The sequence below is a fragment of the Schistocerca gregaria genome, chromosome 5 (genome assembly GCF_023897955.1).
Source record: "Schistocerca gregaria isolate iqSchGreg1 chromosome 5, iqSchGreg1.2, whole genome shotgun sequence".
Taxonomy (NCBI): domain Eukaryota; kingdom Metazoa; phylum Arthropoda; class Insecta; order Orthoptera; family Acrididae; genus Schistocerca; species Schistocerca gregaria.
The window spans coordinates 129324782-129345061 of record NC_064924.1 but is presented as its reverse complement, the minus strand read 5'-3'; the positions used below and the strand labels follow the sequence as shown (position 1 = coordinate 129345061).

Here is a 20280-nt window from a genome sequence, read left to right as displayed (position 1 = left end):
AAGCTAAAATTACTTACACTATACCAATATTGACCTATTCATTTGGAGTAGTGAAACGGAGTAACACAGACCTAGAAGCACTCAATACACTTACACGATCACAATGCCACAAATATAGAATACATCACATACATTCAGCAACAGAAAGGAAGGAGGAAGGGGATTTATCGACATAAAAAACCTACATTATGGACAGGTAGACAATTTAAGAAAATTCTTTCTAGAACGAGCAGAAACTAGCAAAATACACAAAGCAATCACTCATATAAATACATCGGCTACACCACTGCAATTTCATAACCACTTCTACAACCCTTTAGATCACATAACATCAACAGATACGAAGAAAGTAAATTGGAAAAAGAAAACACTACATGGCAAGCACCCGTATCATCTAATACAGCCACACATCGATCAAGACGCATCCAACACATGGCTAAGAAAAGGCAATATATACAGTGAGACGGAAGGATTCATGATTGCAATACAGGATATTATAATTTACCCTTATTCATATATGAAAGTCAGAAATATACACATAGTAAGCTGTTCATAACTCAACTTAGATACAATGTGACGAGTGATTAAAACCTGTATGCTAGGCTTTCCCTGTCTAGGCACTATGGTCTTTGGTGTTTTAAGTGCTGAAGTATAACTAACTTGCTAAAAAAGGATTCACCATCTATACACTCATAATGAAAGTAGAACAGATCGACTATAAAAACTTGCATAGGCACATGAACCGAAGGAACCCAGGTCAGAAACAAACCGAGGGAGAACGGGAAGAGGGGAAAAAGCAGACATGCGCACCAAGATGCACAGCCACTCCACGTGCTCTCCCATCGGCATGGCACTCGTTTCGTCCGTTCAACTCACCGAATGGGGAGTAATGGAAAACCATATTACTACAATATCAAGGAAACATCCATTGGGGCCGGCCATACACAAATACATCTGTAGAATATAGAAACGTGAAGAACACACATTTGACGTGCAATGGTAATCATCAAGCAAAGATTTACTGGCGAGGCTGACCAATTACACGTCAAGCCTCATAACAAGCATTTGAACATACAAGATTTTATGCAAGGTGCTGTATGGAAGAATCAAGGAACAACTAAAACAGTCACGGGCGTATCAGGGAGGTTTCAGACCACGAAGAAGATGTGCAGAGTAGATTATTAGTTTAAAACTGATTATGGCGTATCACAGGAAACTGAGCAAACCTCTGGCTATAACTTTTTTATATTTCGAGGAGGCATATGACTGTCTCCATAGACCTTCAGTATTTGAAGCTGTAAGGAATCTAGGATTTAATCCAGAACTAATTAAACTAATCTAACCTACTCTGACCATCGCCAATTCAAAAGTCATGTTCAGAGGAGAAATTCCTGAATCAATACTCTCAAAAACAGGTTTGAGAGAAGGTAACTGCCTATCGCCATTACTGACAAACTGTGCACTGGATTATATAATGAGAGAATGGCGCAAGGGTAATCCAAAGAACAAAGGAATTAGAAGTGCGAAAAGTTATATAAAATTAAATTGGTTGGGATTTGCTGACGATGTTGCACTTCTTGTTACCACTGTTCAAGAAACCAGGCAAGAAGTTACATCACTACAAGAAATAGCACAGAAAATCGGCCTTAGAATAACATATGGAAAAACAGTGATAGTGCTAACTGATCTACCACTTTCAAACAAAATTAGAATAGAAGAACAGGAAGTCAAAATTGTTGATACATTTAAATAGTTAGGTGAAATCATAACATACAATCTAGATGAGAAACCAACATGGCAAAGTAGAATACAAAAACGAACAAACCAAATTACATTACGAAAGCCACATACAACAATACAACAAAAAAACCTATCCATAGCTGCAAAATGAAAACATTATGAAACAGTTACCCAAGCAGAAATATGATAAGAAAGCTGAAACCATCTTCAACAAAACTAATAAGGCATAAGTTGACAAAATACTCAAGATAGAAAGAAGAATAATTGGGACATGCATTAGTAAACACTATCAAGTAAATGGACATTAAAGAACAGCTTCAAATGAAACAAGCTACAAGAAAACAGAACCAGCAATGAGCATGATCAAGAAGAAACGCATCTTCTTCTATGGACATCTGATAGAACACCAGAAAACAGAATTAGTACGAGAATAATAGATAAATTGTGGAGTAGAAAGAGAAACATAAAATGGCTCACTCAAGAAAAGGAACATACCAGAGAGTCCAAATCACAGTAGATAATCTAAAAAAAAAAAAAAAAGAAGGAGACAACCGAAATACTGCGAGACACACACAAATCAGACTGCAAACGAAGCTCAATGAAAGGACTATAGGAAGAATGCTATCAGACGAAGAAAGAAAGAAAATATCTGAAAGAATGACGAAATATTGGGCCGACAGAAGAGCAAAACACCCTTTATATTATAGATTATAATAACCCTGGTATAAACATTAAATTATTGAACTGTCTTATTGCATTGCTATTGAACTCATATTTATTATTGAATGACGACAACTCCTTGTATAAACCTTTGTATAATTGTTTAGAGCGGTTCAATGAAGGCCACATAATAATAATAATAATAATAATAATAATAATGTTCTGAACATAAATACCATAATCCCAAAACTGTATATATTATCATGTAAACATTTTACGTATTATTTGAGAGAAAATAAAAAGAACCCACTACAATTGTGAGACTTCAGCGAAACATGCATGAGTATTAACAAAAGTTTGTTGCAGAACTTTATTTCCGTAATTATATACAGGGTGACAATTATTGAACTATATGAAATAAAAGGGTCAAAACTTCTGAACTGTTTGCGTTAGGACATTCAAATTGCACCCTTGGGCGCGGGGAATTATGGGAATTAGTATGCGCACTTTGATGTGAATATGGTTTGGTTTAGCGATGAAGCCCATTTTCATTTGGATGGGTTCGTCAATAAGTAAAATTGGCGCATTTGGGGGACTGAGAATCCGCATTTCGCGACGGAAAAGTCTCTTCACCCTCAACGGGTGACTCTGTGGTGTGCAATGTCCAGTCGCGAAATAATCAGTGCGATGTTCCTTGATGGCACGGTTGACTACAGAACTGTGCGTGAAGGTTTTGGTAGATGATTTCATCCTCATTATCCAAAGTGACCCAGGTTTCGATAAAATGTGGTTCATGGAGTTCGGCCCCATGGAAGCAGGAGAGTGTTTGATGTCCTGAAGGAGTACTTTGGGGACCGCATTCTGGCTCTGGGGTACCCAGAGGTCACTGGCATGGGCCTTGATTGGCCGCCATATTCTCCGTATCTGAACACATGCGACTCCTTATTGTGGGGCTATATTAAAGACAAGATGTACATCAATAACCCCAAAACCATTGCTGAGCTGAAAACAGCCATTCAGGAGGTCAAAATAGTTCAAATGGTTCTGAGCACTATGGGACTTAACTTCTGAGATCATCAGTCCCCTAGACTTAGAACTACTTAAACCTAACTAACCTAAGGACATCACAAACATCCATGCCCGAGGCAGGGTTCGAACCTGCGACCGCAGCGGTCAGCGGTTCCAGAATGTAGCGCCTAGAATCGCTCGGCCACCCCGGCCGGCTCAGGAGGTCATCGACAGCATCTATGTTCCGACAGTTCTGCAGGTCATGCAGAATTTCACTATTCGTCTGCGTCACATCATCGCCAATGATGGCACGCATACCGGACATGTGATAACCTAAATCCGAATATCTGTGGACATGACACGTTTACATGTTGAATGAGTTGTGTGCACACCGTAGTTTGTAACTAATTTACGTTTTTTTCCTTCGTATACGACAGTCTCTCAATAAGTGATACGCACTTTATCTGAACATATTTATTGTTAAAGAATCATAATTTGGTGACAATATATATCAACATGTCTTGCCCATGTCCTATTTTTCCACGTAGTCTCCATCACGTTCTATGGCGGTACGCCAGCGTTGTGCTGTTAAAAACTCTTGTCCTGTAGGCGTAGTCATGTTTTCAGTGGATGAGTGACACTCCCGTCAACCTGAAAGTGTGTTCCCCGTAGAAAATCTTTAAGCGGCCCAAAGATATGGAAGCGCGAGGGTACCGGGTCTGGGCTGTAGGGTGATGAGGCAATGATGTCCAACCCCAATTTGGCGATATGTTCCCGGGTTCTCACGTATGTACGCGTGCATTATCGTGTAGGAGCAAGATTTCTACTGGATTGTTGTCCAATCGAACACGTCGGAAACGGTTCTTGAGTTTATTCCGAGTCTTCACGTATGCCTCTGAATTGATGGTTGACCCTCTTGACATCACATCCACGAGAAAGACGCCATCACAGTATCAGTAGACTGTCATAATGACTTTTCCGGCAGAGGGAGTTGTCTTGAAATTATTTTTTTGAGGTGAATAAGAATGATGCGACTCCGTGGACTGCATTTTTGTTTCTGGCTCAAAGTGGTGCAGCCAGCTTTCGTCCGCCGTAACGATCCGTGGTGGAAAGGCCTCTCCGTCGGTCTCAAAACGCTCCAAAAATTCAGAGGAAACAGTTTTCCTTTGAATCTTGTGGTCCGCTGTGAGCATTCGTGGAACCCATCGTGAACACCTCTTTGAATATCCGACAGTCTCGATCACTGCAGACGCACTTTCTGTGCTGACCGACAATGTAGAGCCAACTGTCGAGTTCTTATGCGGTCGGCACGAGTAATGGCATCTGCACGATTCAGCATGTCTGGAGCAGTGGCTGTGATAGTGTCCCGAGCGTAGCTGATCAGGGAGCTCTGTTTCTGCATTTCCTGAGGCTGTAACTTTCTATACCCATCGCCCAACTGTACTATCAACTGCAGCATCACCATACACTTCCTACAAACGATTATGAGTGTTCACCACGCTTTATTTTTCTGCACACAATAATTCATTAACAGCACGCTGCAACGTGAGTCGTATGTAGACGCCATTTTGACGCTGCCATCTGCCAGAACGGTTCGAAACTCCACCGCCACACAGAACAAACATCGACTGTGAAGCACCAGCAAAGGCGTTTGTCTATGTATATTAATGGCTTTTTTTTATAAAAAAATGTGGGGCATTACTTATTGAACGACCGTTGTAGTTCAATAATTGTGACCCTGCATTTGAAATCAAGCACGGAGAAAAGTGAACTTCAACCACAACATGAGTTCCCCGTGTTGGTTGATTAACCGAGACCAGTAATAACGTGTTGCAGAATGGCTGGTTAGGCAACGCCGGCCGGCAGAAAGAGAATACGCACCCTTGAAGAAGAGCAGGCCCTCCCTGGAGGTGAAGCCGATGATGAGCGGCCGCTGGCGGAAGGCGCCGCTGCGCAGCAGGTCCGCCGGCTCCCTGGTGATGAGCGCCCCCGGGCTGCCAGCCGCCTCCAGCACCGGCACGAACGGGAACTGCTCCAGCATGTCCACGTCCTGCACACAGGGCCCTGCGGCACACTCCCTCCACGTCTCTCTACAAAGTCAATACTGGTGACGCGCTAACACTGGCTCGGATTGCCAGCCGAGGCATAATACACTACTGGCCATTAAAATTGCTACACCACGAAGATGACGTGCTACACACGCGAAATTTAACCGACAGGAGGAAGATGCTGTGATATGCAAATGATTAGCTTTTCAGGGCATTCACACAAGGTTGGCGCCGGTGGCGACACCTACAACGTGCTGACATGAGGAGAGTTTCCAACCGATTACTCATACACGAAGCAGTTGACCGGCGATGCCTGGCGAAACGTTGTTGTGATGCCTCGTGTAAGGAGGAGAAATGCGTACCATCACGTTTCCGACTTTGATAAAGGTCGGATTGTAGCCTATCGCGATTGCGGTTTATCGTATCGCGACATTGCTGCTCGCGTTGGTCGAAATCCAAGGACTTTTAGCAGAATATGGAATCGGTGGGTTCATGAGGGTAATACGGAATGCCGTGCTGGATTCCAGCTGCCTCGTATCACTAGAAGTCGAGATGACAGACATCTTAGCCGCACGGCTGCAACGGATCGTGCAGCCACGTCTCGATTCCTGAGTCAACAGATGGGGACGTTTGCAAGACAACAACAATCTGCACGAACAGTTCGGCGACGTTTGCAGCTGTATGGACTATCAGCTCGGAGACCGTGGCTGCGGTTATCCTTTACGCTGTATCACAGACAGGAGCGCCTGCGATGGTGTACTCGACGACGAATCTGCGTGCACGAATGGCGAAACGTCATTTTTTCAGATGAATCCAGGTTCTGTTTACAGAATGATGATAGTCGCATCCGTGTTTGGCGACATCGCGGTGAACGCACATTGGCGCATCACACTGCGTGATGGTATGGCGTGGCATTGGTTACACGTTTCGGTCACCTCTTGTTCGCATTGACGGCACTTTGAACAGTGGACGTTACGTTTCAGATGTGTTACTACCCGTGGCTCTACCCTTCTTTCGATCCCTGCGAATCCTTACATTTCAGCAGCATAATGCACGACCGCATGTTGCAGGTCCTGTACGGGCCTTTCTGTATACAGACAATGTTCGACTGCTGCCCTAGCCAGCACATTTTCCAGATCTCTCGCCAATGAAAAACGTCTCGTCAATGGTGGCCGAGCAACTGGCTCGTCACAATACGTCTTGATGGACTGTGGTATCGTGTTGAAGCTGCATGGGCAGCTGTACCTGTACACGCCATCCAAGCTCTGTTTGACTCAATGCCCTGGCGTATCAAGGCCGTTATTACGGCCAGAGGTGGTTGTTCTGGGTACTGATTTCTCAGGATCTATGCACCCAAATTGCGTGAAAATGTAATCACATGTCAGTTCTAGTATAATATATTTGTCCAATGAATACCCGTTTATCATCTGCATTTCTTCTTGGAGAAGAATTTTAATGTCCAATAGGGTATATCGTGGATGGTACTGTATGAAATATGTATAAGCCTGGTAAAGAAATGATACATGATGCGTCGCTGAAGCTCTTGCGAAGATCACAAGATTGGGAAAAAAAGGCGATATCCATAAAGGAATGGGAAAGCAGGGAAATTGGTGAAGATGGAAACCGAGGCCTGAACAAATGGCTGAGCACTCGGCTTGATGATGACCATATAATATACAGGGCCAAAACGAAAGAAGCTCAAAGGGGCATTACTAAAGTTAAAAATGAGGCATGTCAGAAAGAGGCAGACGATATACACTAACGGAAAAAAACAGAGCACCAAGAACGAGTAGCGCAACGTAAACGAAAGTTTGTAGACCTGTTTCTACATCTGAAACACGATGTCTATTCAAATTTCGCGCCAGTTGCGTAAGAGATGCGCTAGTAGTGCCAATTTTTGGTCATCAGTCTACTGACTGGTTTGATGCGGCCCGCCACGAATTCCTTTCCTGTGCTAACCTCTTCATCTCAGAGTAGCACTTGCAACCTACGTCCTCAATTATTTGCTTGACGTATTCCAATCTCTGTCTTCCTCTATAGTTTTTGCCCTCTACAGCTCCCTCTAGTACCATGGAAGTCATTCCCTCATGTCTTAGCAGATGTCCTATCATCCTGTCTCTTCTCCTTATCAGTGTTTTCCACATATTCCTTTCCTCTCCGATTCTGCGTAGAACCTCCTCATTCCTTACCTTATCAGTCCACCTAATTTTCAACATTCGTCTATAGCATCACATCTCAAATGCTTCGATTCTCTTCTGTTCCGGTTTTCCCACAGTCCATGTTTCACTACCATACAATGCTGTACTCCAGACGTACATCCTCAGAAATTTCTTCCTCAAATTAAGGCCGGTATTTGATATTAGTAGACTTCTCTTGGCCAGAAATGCCTTTTTTGCCATAGCGAGTCTGCTTTTGATGTCCTCCTTGCTCCGTCCGTCATTGGTTATTTTACTGCCTAGGTAGCAGAATTCCTTAACTTCATTGACTTCGTGACCATCAATCCTGATGTTAAGTTTCTCGCTGTTCTCATTTCTACTACTTCTCATTACCTTCGTCTTTCTCCGATTTTCTCTCAAACCATACTGTGTACTCATTACACTGTTCATTCCGTTCAGCAGATCATTTAATTCTTCTTCACTTTCACTCAGGATAGCATTGTCATCAGCGAATCGTATCATTGATATCCTTTCACCTTGTATTTTAATTTAGTGCCAATATGAGGATGCAAATCAGGACTGCTATAAATACATAACAGACGTCAGCTTTGAGATTGGACGTGGTGAGTTGATATTGGTCAAGAACGCATTTAATTCTACTCGGACGCCATTATCTGCACCTCACAGAGCTCCAACGACGTCATGCAACACGGCTAGTAGAAGCTGGATGTTTCTTCTGCGATACTGCAGAAATGCTTGGCGCGGTTGTACCACTGTACATGACTGTTGGCAGCGGTGGTCACGAGAATGTACGATCGTAAAAAGACCAGGCAAGTGGCACTACCAAGAGGGAAGACAATGATGATCAGTGTATGCCTCTGGCGCATCGGCAGTTTGAGCAACACTTTGTACCACAGTGACGCTAATAATTAACACAAATCGGTTACTTCATGGACAGCTCCGAACCAGACGACCTGTAGCGTGCATTCCACAGACTCCAAACCATCACCATGTGCAACTTCAGTGGCGTCAAGCGAGAGCTCATTGGACGGCAGAATTGAGGTCTGTTTTTTTTCTGATGAAAGCTGGTTCTGCCTCGGTACCAGATGACGGCCTGCAACCAATCTGTCTGCATGCTAGACACGCTGGACCTACAACTGGAGTTAGGGTCTGGGGTGCGATTTTGTATGACACCAGAAGCACTCTCGTGGTTCCTTCACGCATCCCGACTGCAAATTTGTACGTCAGTCTGGTGATTCGACCTGTTGAGCTGTCATTCATGAACAGCATTCCAGGGGTTGTTTTCCAGCAGGATAACGTTCGCCCACATACCGCCGTTGTCACCCAACATGCCCTGACTCGTCCGGCTCCATCAGCATATCTTTCCCCAGTCGAGCACATACGGCCGGCCGTTGTGGCCGAGCTGTTCTAGGCGCTTCAGTCTGGAACCATGCTGCCGCTACGGTCGCAGGTTCGAATCCTGCCTCGGGCATGGATGTGTGTGGTGTCCTTAGGTTAGTTAGGTTTAAGTAGTTCGAAGTTCTAGGGGAAATGGAGCCAATAAGACCAGTGGATTTAAGTTTCTGGGAGTTACGATATCATGAAATGGAGAAAATGAAGATGACGTAAGTAATAGAGCAGGGCAAGATGCACTTACGACAATTTGGTCCTTTGGAATAACAAAATAACACAAAAGGGCTAAACAGCTGATATACTCTTCAGCTGTTGATAACAACTGTATGTACGGTGCAAAAACGCGGGTAATAAACAAGTGTCAGAGAAGGAAGTCACTTGCGCTAGAGTTGGACTTTGGGGTCCAAGTTGTGATATCTCTAAGCTGGACTGTGTGCCAAACATCAACATGAGACAGTGTATGAGAAGAGCAGAATGGTTTTAGATGAGGGCGCTTATGTATTGACAGAATATTAACATTATGGAATCGAACAGAAAAGAGATCTGTCAGAGGGGGTTGGGGTTGGGTTGTTTGGGGGATGAGACCAAACAGCGAGGTCACCGGTCTCATCGGATTAGCGAAGGATGGGAAAGGAAGTCGGCCGTGCCCTTTCAAAGGAACCATCCCGGCATTTGTCTGGAGCGATTTAGGGAAATCACGGAAAACCTAAATGAGGGTGGCCGGACGCGGGATTGAACCGTCGTCTTACGGTGTGCCAGAGGGGCAGAGACCTATTTAGTCTTCGAGGATTTTCAGAAGCCAAAGGACATGGTGCCACAAAACATTTCGTGGTATTCCGAGAAATAAAAAATCGACTTCATAGAAGTGAAACGTCTGAAATGGTATGCGAGAGGACTGCAAGAAGGAGACTGGCAGCATTGGAGGAAGTGGAGTACGGGAAACTAGAAGAGGCGCCAGTCACAGAATATTCGCAAGATGGTGCCTTATTACAGGACCTGAATAATCTAACTGTTCCCAAACTGACATCGTGTAAGACACTGTTGTACTAATTGTCCCCCCCCCCCCCCCGGTTGAATAAAAATATCCTTGGTAACCAGGCATACTTGCTTTCACTTACTCACTTATTCTCCCCTATGACAGGCAATTCCAACTCCCTCAGCATCTGCACAGTTCTTCGAGTTCTTACTACTGCTAGCGACAGAGTTGATCCTCGAATCGGAGCAGAGAATATTAAGCGCGTATCCTGATTTTCGTTTCTGCAAAGCCTCCGATGTACAACTACAGCACAATTCATGAGCTGTATATCTACATCCTGGTGGGCAAAACTTACGGAAAAAAGTAACTTCCGCATGACACGCAACTGCAAAGTAACACATCTCGATGAAAATTGAACCGTACATAGAATGAACTACTTCATTATAATACAGAAGATAACACAGAGGAGTACGTAAAAATACGAACTGGAATGAGTCATTTGTGCAAAGACAATAATTACAGTGAAGCCAGTGTAATTTATGAAGGTCTCCTGGACATTAAAAAAGGTGGGACATATACTCCGTGTTCACCACTTAGGCAGTACATGCTCAGCAACTAGCTCCCATGCTGGCTGTAAGGTCGGTAAGGAGTTCTCGTGATAGGGCGCTCCATTTCTACACGAGCGCGATTGATTGTTACTGGATGATGATGATGATTACGTGTTCAAAGGGACTAAACTAATGGGTCAGCAGTCCCTCCTTTCGCGAGGGAAACACGTAAAATGGTAAAAAGCGAAAAAAGTTGGGGCTTAGCTGTTTCAGCTATATAAGCAAGTTTGAAAAAGCGCGTAACAGAGGTTGTAACAAGATAGGTAAAAGAAAGTAGCGATAATCCAGGCAACATCTCGCACGACAGGGTCTACAGGCAGAGGGGGAAAGAAAGTAACCTGCAGTCGCATGGGGCTACCCGCAGCAGGGGGAGTTACCCCCCCCCCCCTCCGTACAACCACCCATAACACTGAAAGTGGAGGAGTATTTTAGTTAAGTGTAAAATCCGCTCTCCCTCAGGAAATGCAACGTTTTGGTGGTGGTCCGAGCACGTAGCGAATTGGCGAGCAGGGCGCACTCGATATGAATATGCACTGTCGTCAGTAGCCTACGGCAGCTGCAGTGAGGAGAATCCTCCAAAGGCAGAAGGAACTCGTGGGTCAGTATAGCCGGCACAACACAATGGCGTGATTCCGAGAGTCCTGGTAAGATATATGCCACACCTTAGTGGACCATTCGACCGCTCGTAGTAGCCTGCCATTCCAGTTCCCAGAGTCTCAAAATGTTCCGTCGAAGTTATAATCGTTAAGTCGGTACCTGGCATTACAACGTCACCTGTTTTGAGTCGTAGTAGCCTGCCATTCCAGTTACCAGAGCCTCAAAATGTTGCGTCGAAGTTATAATCGTTAAGTCGGTACCTGGCATTACAACGTCACCTGTTTTGAGTCGTAGTAGCCTGCCATTCCAGTTACCAGAGCCTCAAAATGTTGCGTCGAAGTTATAATCGTAAGTCGGTACCTGGCATTACAACGTCACCTGTTTTGAGTCGTAGTAGCCTTCCATTCCAGTTCCCAGAGCCTCAAAATGTTGCGTCGAAGTTATAATCGTAAGTCGGTACCTCGCATTACAACGTCAAGCTGAACTTCTGTAATTGCGTCTTTAGCTAGACGGTTGGCGAGTTTACTTCCTGGAGTGCCTATAAGTCTTGGTCTCCAGATGGAGGTCTCTGTCTTTCCATAGCTGTAGAGTTCAACCTGTTTGTTCTGGATGTTGGGGTGACCAAAAGATTTTTGGGATAGCATAGAGATATCCCATTTCAACAAGTCATGGTGTCGCTACAGTAGGGAAAGTTCGACATGGCCAGGGATTTGATGTGAAGCAAAGCCTCAGATATGGTAACCAATTCCGCAGCGTATACATTATAGGCACTAGGCAGAGAGTGCTTCTTGTGTCCCCTTGCATGTGTAAAAGCGGATTTTGCATGTGTAAAAGAGTAACCAACCTTGTCCTTGACTTTCAATCCGCCCGTGTAGATGCATACCGAATTAGAATAATTGTGGAGGACTGAGCGAAACAGGTGTCGGAGAAGGGTAGGATCAGTATCCTTCTTGGGACCACAAATGAAGTCCATCCATATCACAGGAGAGGGGACAGACCAAGGGGGGTGGATTGTAGAGAAGAAGCTCTAGGAACACTAATGGAGACTTTTGGAGGTCCTTCAGCAGAGTACCGAGGTGGATCACTGGTCATCTATCCAGTTTTGGGCGATGTGCAAACAACCTGAACTGCTGGTTGTGGAACAGAGTTGAGTGACATGGGTAAGTAGGAATCTGACACATTGTGACTGTGTAATTTGCCAGAAACTGCTGCCGTCTATCATGCACTGGTGGGACACTGGCTTCCACCAGCAGGCTTTCAACAGGGCTTGTACAAAAGGCCCCCACTGCCAAGTGAATGCCAGTGTGGTGAACAGGATCCAGAAATCTCAGTATAGACGGTGCTGTCGACCCATAGGCATCACATCCGTACTCCAAACGGGATAAAATCAGCACTTTGTAACATCTCAGAAGAATTGTGTGGTCCGCGACCCACGAGGAGTGACTAAGAAAACGGAGAGCATTCAGCTTCTTCATACAAGTTGCCTTGAGCCGGCAGACATGTGGCAGCCAAGTTGCCATTTGGTCAAATAAAATACCTGCGAATTGAAATTTTTCAACAACTTCAAGTAACTTGTCCCTAGATAAATTTCTGGGTGCTGGTGAACAGTCCAGAGCCGGCAAAAATGCAGAAATCGTGATTTTATAGGAGAAAATTGATATCCACGATTCGGGGCCTAGTCATGTACTCCCCAGACAGCTCCCTGAAGTTGGCCCTCAACGGTGAACAGCGATGCAGAGGCACAGACTTGGCAAAGATCATCTACATACAGAGACGGTGGGCTCCACTGCATTTTTGATACCATTGATGGCGATAGGGAACAGCGTTACACTCAGAAACAATCCCTGTGGGACTCCAGTTCGCTGCACATATTGCTTGCTGACAGTCGAACATCTCTGGACCCGCAGAAATTGGAGAGATGGAAAGTCTGGAGACACCACTCATGCAATATAGATAGGATGTGGTATTGCATGCCTTTTGTAGGTCAAAGAATACAGCAATCGAACGTTGGGGACGGGCAAAAGCATTGTGTACAGCAGATTGCAGACGAAACAGATGATCTGTGGTGAACCAGAGTGTCCAAAAGCTACTTTGGAATCGCGATGTATCCCCTCCAGCTTCAAGGCACCAACAAAGATGGCGGTTGGTCAGTCATTCAAATAGCTCAGACACCCCATTCGTCAGAGAGATTGTCAGTAGTTGGTTAAAATATGTGGGTTCTTTGCCAGTTTCAGGACTTGAATAATAATACCCTCCCGCCACTGGGAAGGTAATTCTGCTTCCCACCAAATACGATTAAAATGCCCGACGATATGTTTCATGCTGTCACACGAAGATGTTTGAGGAGTTGGTTGTGGATTCTGTCAGCTCCAGGGGCCATATCTCGACACTCTGCAAAAATGCTGCAAACCTCCCATTCACCAAAATGTTGTATGATAGAGAGTCATGTGCATGGATGGAGAGCGGGAGGCGCTCAGTAAGGTGTTTCCGGGTCAGGATATGAGGATGGTAATTACTGCAAGCGGACACTTCAGCGAAGAGTGCCGCTAAACATTCGGCAAGAACAGCGGGATCAGTGCAGAGATTACCACTGACAAGGATTCCAGGAACCGCCGTGAATGGTGGATGGCTGCAAATACGGTGGAGTTTAGTCTACACTTGGGACGATGGAGTGTGGGATCACATAGATAATGCATATTGCTTCCAACACTCCTGCTCCTTTTCTGTATTCGCGTTTTCGCCCGGATCTCTTGAATGCTATCAAATAATCTACAGAGGGATGCCACTTGTGACGCTGAAACGCTCTGCGGTGTTCCCTGATAGCTGTGGCATCATCTTCAGACCACCATGGCACCGGTGGTCGTCGGGATGAGCCAGAGGAGTGGGGTAACGTTGCTGCTGCAGCTTGAATAATAGTATTGAATAATAGTACCACTTTGTTGATATCTGTAGCATGACGGGCTGCAAAAGTGACTGTAAAGGAGAACACCTGCCAGCGTGGAGCAGATTCCAGTTGTCTGTGACTGGGGAGGGAGAGAACGATAGGAAAATGGTCGCTGTCACAAAGATTGCCATGGACGTGCCACTGAATCAGGGGTAAGATACTCAGGCTGCAGACTGTGAGATCAATAGTTGAGTATGTTCCTGGGTGCACTGAAATGTAGTTCCATTGTTGAGTAGGCAGATGTCCAATTCCGAAAGGAGGCGTTGTAGTACACAGACTCTATGAGACACAGTGTTGCCACTCCCCAGATGATTATGGGCATTAAAGTCCCCGAATATGAGGAAGGGGGGAGACAGCTGTTCCATTAACTCTAACAGCTCGGTCCGTCTGGGGTAGATAAACATGAATTGTCGTATCTTCCCTCATCACCAGATGTCACCAGATCTCAATATTAATGATCCTTTGTGGTCTACTTTGGAGAGACGGTTGTGTAATCGGTATCCATCTCCACCACAGTTACCAGAACTTGCCACTGTTTAGCAGGATGAATGGTATAATATTCCTTTGAAAACCTTACGGAACCTGTATTTATCCATTCTGAGAGAACTGGAAGCTATTTTAAATGCCAGATGGTTTCCTACGGCGTATTAGGTATGGAAATATGTTTTTGGGTTTTCCACATTTCCGTTCAACGCCTGTATAATCCTCACTGCTGTCAGGGCCCCAGACTATTTAACTATCATAAAGATATAATAAAACATATTCTATAGTTTCAGCCAGTAATTCTCAGGCAGACCCAAACGGCCGAGCGACCTATATCTCTAAGGACGATCAGTTGTAGAATTTTGGAACACGTATTATGTTAGAGTATAATGACTTTTCTGGAGACTAGAAATCTACTCAGTAGGAATCAGCATGGGTTTCGAAAAAGACCATCGTGTGAAACCTAGCTCGCGCTATTCGTCCATGAGACTCAGAGGGCCACAGACACAGGTTCCCAGGTAGATGCTGTGTTTCTTGACTCCCGCAAGGCGTTTGATACAGTTCCCCACAGTCGTTTAATGAACAAAGTAAGAGCATATGGACTATCAGACCAATTGTGTGATTGGATTGAAGAGTACCTAGATAACAGAATGCAGCATGTCATTCTCAATGGAGAGAAGTCTTCCGAAGTAAGAGTGATATCAGGTGTACCGCAGGAGGGTGTCGTAGGACCGTTGCTATTCACAATATACATAAATGACCTTGAAGATGACATCGGAAGTTCACTGAGGCTTTTTGCAGATGATGCTGTGGTATATCGAGAGGTTGTAACAATGGAAAATTGTACTGAAATGCAGGAGGATCTGCAGCGAATTGACGCAAGGTGCAGGGAATAGCAATTGACTCACAATGTAGACAAGTGTAATGCGCTGCGAATACATAGAAAGAAAGATCCCTTATCATTTAGCTACAAAATAGCAGGTCAGCAACTGGAAGCAGTTAATTCCATAAATTATTTGGGAGTACGCATTAGGAGTGATTTAAAATGGAATGATCATATAAAGTTGATCGTCGGTAAAGTAGATTCCAAACTGAGATTCATTGGAAGAATCCTATGGAAATGCAATCCGAAAACAAAGGAAGTAGGTTACAGTACGATTGTTCGCCCGCTGCTTGAATACTGATCAGCAGTGTGAGATCCGTACCAGATAGGGTTGATAGAAGAGAGAGAGAGAAGATCCATCGGAGAGCAGCGCGCTTCGTTACAGGATCATTTAGTAATCGCGAAAGCGTTACTGAGATGATAGATAAACTCCAGTGGAAGACTCTGTAGGAGAGACGTTCAGTAGCTCGGTACTGGCTTTTGTTGAAGTTTCGAGAACATACCTTCACCGAGGAGTCAAGCAGTATATCGTTCCCTCCTGCGTATATCTCGCGGAGAGACCATGAGGATAAAATCAGAGGGATTAGAGCCCACACAGAGGCATACCGACAAGCCTTCTTTCCACGAACAATACGAGACTGGAACAGTAGGAAGAACCGATAGTGGTACTCAAGGTACGCTCCGCCACAAACCGTCAGGTGGCTTGCGGAGCATGGATGTAGATGTAGATGTAGGGTGCACGGCAAGGGAAGGTGCAGCCAGCGATAAAGAGCACGAACGGGTAAACACCAGCAGTGGAGCCCTACGCCTCGTAGGGCGAGTTGGAATATTCCACCGCGGATCCTTACACGAGAGAGGAAACCGATGTAAGCCCAGAGCGACAGAATGTTCTGGAAGACGGGAAAAGAAGCTAGTGGAAAGCGGGTGCAAGGTACTGTGTCCGAGACGGACAGGCCTTCAGGAGCAGCGAAAGGCAGAGTCGGCACAGAAGTTGAAGAAAGCACAAGTGGCTGCAACACCGAGCTGCTTCGCAGGGTGGAAGCCGCTAGAGATGGGACGATAGACGCCGGCCACGAGAAGACGGTGGTACTCGGGTGGACGCAATTGCAACTGTTAGATAATTAGCAACTTTACCTTTTCATCTTGTAGTTGTCGTATAGAGTTTCACTTGTCAGTAGGAACAAGTCACTGTTCAGTACTTGTGTCCCAGTTAGTGCGAATTACGCCAAGGAGCCTGTGATTGAATAGTCAGGCCGAGGACCAGTGACTCAGCAGTTAGCAGAACAAGTTGTAGCAAATAGTCTCTGTAGGAAGTGATAAACTACGAGAATCACCCTGACAAGGGAACCTCGCCATCGCACCCCCCCCCCCCCCCTCAGATTTAGTTATAAGTTGGCTCAGTGGATAGGCCTTGAAAAACTGAACACAGATCAATCGAGAAAACAGGAAGAGGTTGTATGCAACTATGAAAAAAATAAGCAAAATATACGAACTGAGTAGTCCATGCGCAAGATATGCAACATCAAGGATAGCCTGAACTGAGGAGCGCCGTGGCCCCGTGGTTAGCGTGAGCAGCTGCAGAACGAGAGGTCCTTGGTTCAAGTCTTCCCTCGAGTGAAAAGTTTATTTTCTTTATTTTCGCAAAGTTATTATCTGTCCGTTCGTTCATTGACGTCTCTGTTCACTGTAATAAGTTTAGTGTCTGTGTTTTGCGACCGCACCGCATAACCGTGTGATTAGTAGACGAAAGGACGTGCCTCTCCAATGGCAACCGAAAACATTTGATCGCAAGGTCATAGGTCAACCGATTCCTCCACAGGAAAACACGTCTGATATATACCGTCACCAGACAGGAATATGTTGTCGACCCACCTAACTCACTTATGTGTGAGTACCTGAACTTTGATAACTGACACACGATCACGTAAACAATACTGCTCTGTGTACCTGTGCAGCTTCGCAAAATAATTGTCTGAAAATAAAAAATTAAACTTTTCATTCGAGGCAAGACTTGAACCAATGACCTCTCATTCCGTAGCTGCTCACGCTAACCACGGGACCACGGCGTTCCTGAGCTTAAATTCTCCTTTATGTTGCATATCTTACACATGGACTACTCAGTTTGTATATTTTTCTTATTTTTTTCATAGTTCCACACAACTTCTTCCTGTTTCCTCGAGTGATCTGTGTTCAGTTTTTCTAGGCTTATCCACTGTGCCAACTTATAACTAAATCTGAGGGGTTGCGATGGAGAGGTTCCTTTGTGAGAAGACATCTGGCTGAGCCTGTAGGAACTTGTAAGAAACTCTTTACAGAAGAAAGGGTAAAGGGCCTGACATACCAGATCTCTTTTACGTTAACAGTCAAACTAACAGGTTTAAGGGAGACCAGTGCTGCTTATATCCCATCTTAATCCACTTGTGAGAAGAACTTGTCAGTTGGGCCTAACTGCCTACACTGCCTTAAGGAGCCAAGGAGATTCTTCCCCCTTTCATCTCTGTTATAAAGGTTTGCAGTGTCGTTAACGTCCTCGGTGGGCCACGCAGGCCACACCAACACTACATTGGAAACCTGGACCTTCTAACAACCCTACCACAACAAAGGCCAAAATTAATTATGATTGTAGTGTTGCTCCCGCTGCTAAATATTGCATTGTCGGGCAAAAACAAAGATATTATGTGGCAGGTGTCATTAGAGCACAGTTAATAAAGTCATTTCATGAAATAATGAATAAACTAGGTACTCATCTTTTCGTGTTTCTCACGCTGGTCTCGTTGTGAGCTCAGGGCTCAATCGTCGAAAATCTAGGTAGTGATGACTCCAAGCTCGGATGCAAAGAGGCCTAGGTGTTATTCTGCGATATTTACAAGTTTTATAGATGTGTTTCATAAACCATTCTTGAAGATTTAACTTTTGCAAGTTAGCACAATGGTGATGTAAAAAAGTAATCAGCACTCCGAATTTTTAAGTTACACTTCTTTTTTATTACTTTTATTGCAATATCACGTAACTCATAAAACATCACTTCACAATATAAAACATAGTTGAAAATATCTTCCTCACTGTTAAAGTTCACATATTTTAAACTGACTACAGTTTGCGTCAATCCAACATGACGTCGAGGACTTGACTCTTTAATAACCGCTTACGCGCCCAAAAATCAGAGTTACAAGTACGTCAAAGATCATAGTGACAAAAGAAAGAATTCACATAAGAATGATATCATTGCAATATAAACATATCGATGTATCAAAGTACCTCTACATTAATGAAATAAAATCTGAATGTTAACTACTTTACAGAAATACAGTAGAAAATTTGCTGGTGTCGAGAGGCTGAGGTGAGCTGCCGTAATGGTTACGTAATTCAAGTACCATTACAACCTGTGCCGGGAGACGACGCTGTGCCGTCTGTCTCCTCACTTAAATATGCTACTGTGGCTAATTTCGAGATCGTCGCAATTTCTTTTATTCTTCCGAATTTACTGATGAAGAGAAGGAACCAAGATCTGATAAGAGGGGATGCACACTTGAATAGATCGACGTCTATTTAGTTACTTCCTTTTTTTCATTTTTCGCAACGCATCCTCTGACTCCGTCATCTTTATTCTGTCTAGAGATCTCCCTTTCCAAGTACTCAATATTCCGTTACAAAAGACAATTAGTTCGGTTCAGATCCCGGCCAACATAACGTTTCGAACTGTCAAGAAGTATCGCAATTGGGCACAATTTCCTTATTCAGTATTGTACACTAATGGCCATAAATAACCGGCTGGCAGATAAGATACACACCCGCGCAGAATCTCCTTCGCAGTTTGCACACACATACGAGGTTTGTCCGGAAAATACGTATAGAAGTTGAATAATAACTTTATTTTACAATTATTCAGGTATTACAATATGGTCTCCTAAAAGTACTCGCCCTGAGACGCGGTACACTTCTGCCAACGCCTTTTCCACTGTTGATAACATTGCTGAAAGTGATGACTAACTGAAAACCTCAGCTGCCGACAGGTGTTGTTGATATACCTCGATGTGGACAGGTGAAAATGTGTGCCCCGACCGGAACTCGAACCCGGGATCTCCTGCTTACATGGCAGACGCTCTATCTATGCCATGTAAGCAGGAATCCCGGGTTCGAGTTCCGGTCGCGGCACACATTTTCAGCTGCCCACATCGAGGTATATCAACAACACCTGTCGGCAGCTGAGGTTTTCAGTTAGTCATCATTTATTCCAGGGAAAAGCTGCATGGTCATCAACAGTAACTGTTCTTTCGAGAACAAGTTACTGTCTTCGTATATATTGCTGAAAGCCTTCAGCTGTGATGTTGTTCAGTTGCCACGTCGTTTCCGCCTTGATGGTTTCCACATCTCCCAAGTGCCGCCCCCGAAGCACCATTTTGCATTTCGGGTACATGAAGAAGTCACACGGGGCTAAATCGGGTGAATAAGGCGGGTGGTCTGTCACGGTGACTGAGCTTCGGGCCAAATATTCGCGCACAACGAGCGACGTGTGAGCGGGCGCATTGTCGTGATGAAGGATCCACCTTCCCTCTTTTGCCAACTCCGGTTGAACTCGGGCCACACGAGCTCTGAGACGTGTCAGAACTTCAACATAAAAATTTCCGTTCACTCTGTGGCCAAGAGGGACAAATTCCTTGTGAACAATGCCCCTAGAATCAAAGAAAACAATCAACATTGTCTTCACATTGGACCATGATTTTCACGACTTTTTTGTTCTCGGTTCTCCTGCTAGTTTCCAAT

General features: G+C 44.6%; 1 protein-coding gene across 2 annotated transcripts in view; it reads right to left on the bottom strand.

Annotated features, from left to right (window-relative positions):
- Positions 1–20280, bottom strand: part of LOC126272555 (juvenile hormone esterase-like) — a 378748-nt gene that overhangs the window by 84738 nt on the left and 273730 nt on the right. For both annotated transcript variants that reach the window (XR_007549239.1, XM_049975474.1), the window contains exon 6: positions 5290–5458. Coding sequence is in view for 1 of the 2 variants with exons in the window: in XM_049975474.1 (XP_049831431.1) it covers positions 5290–5458 (169 nt within the window). In the remaining variant the exon portion in view is untranslated. The remainder of the gene's footprint in view (positions 1–5289; positions 5459–20280) is intronic.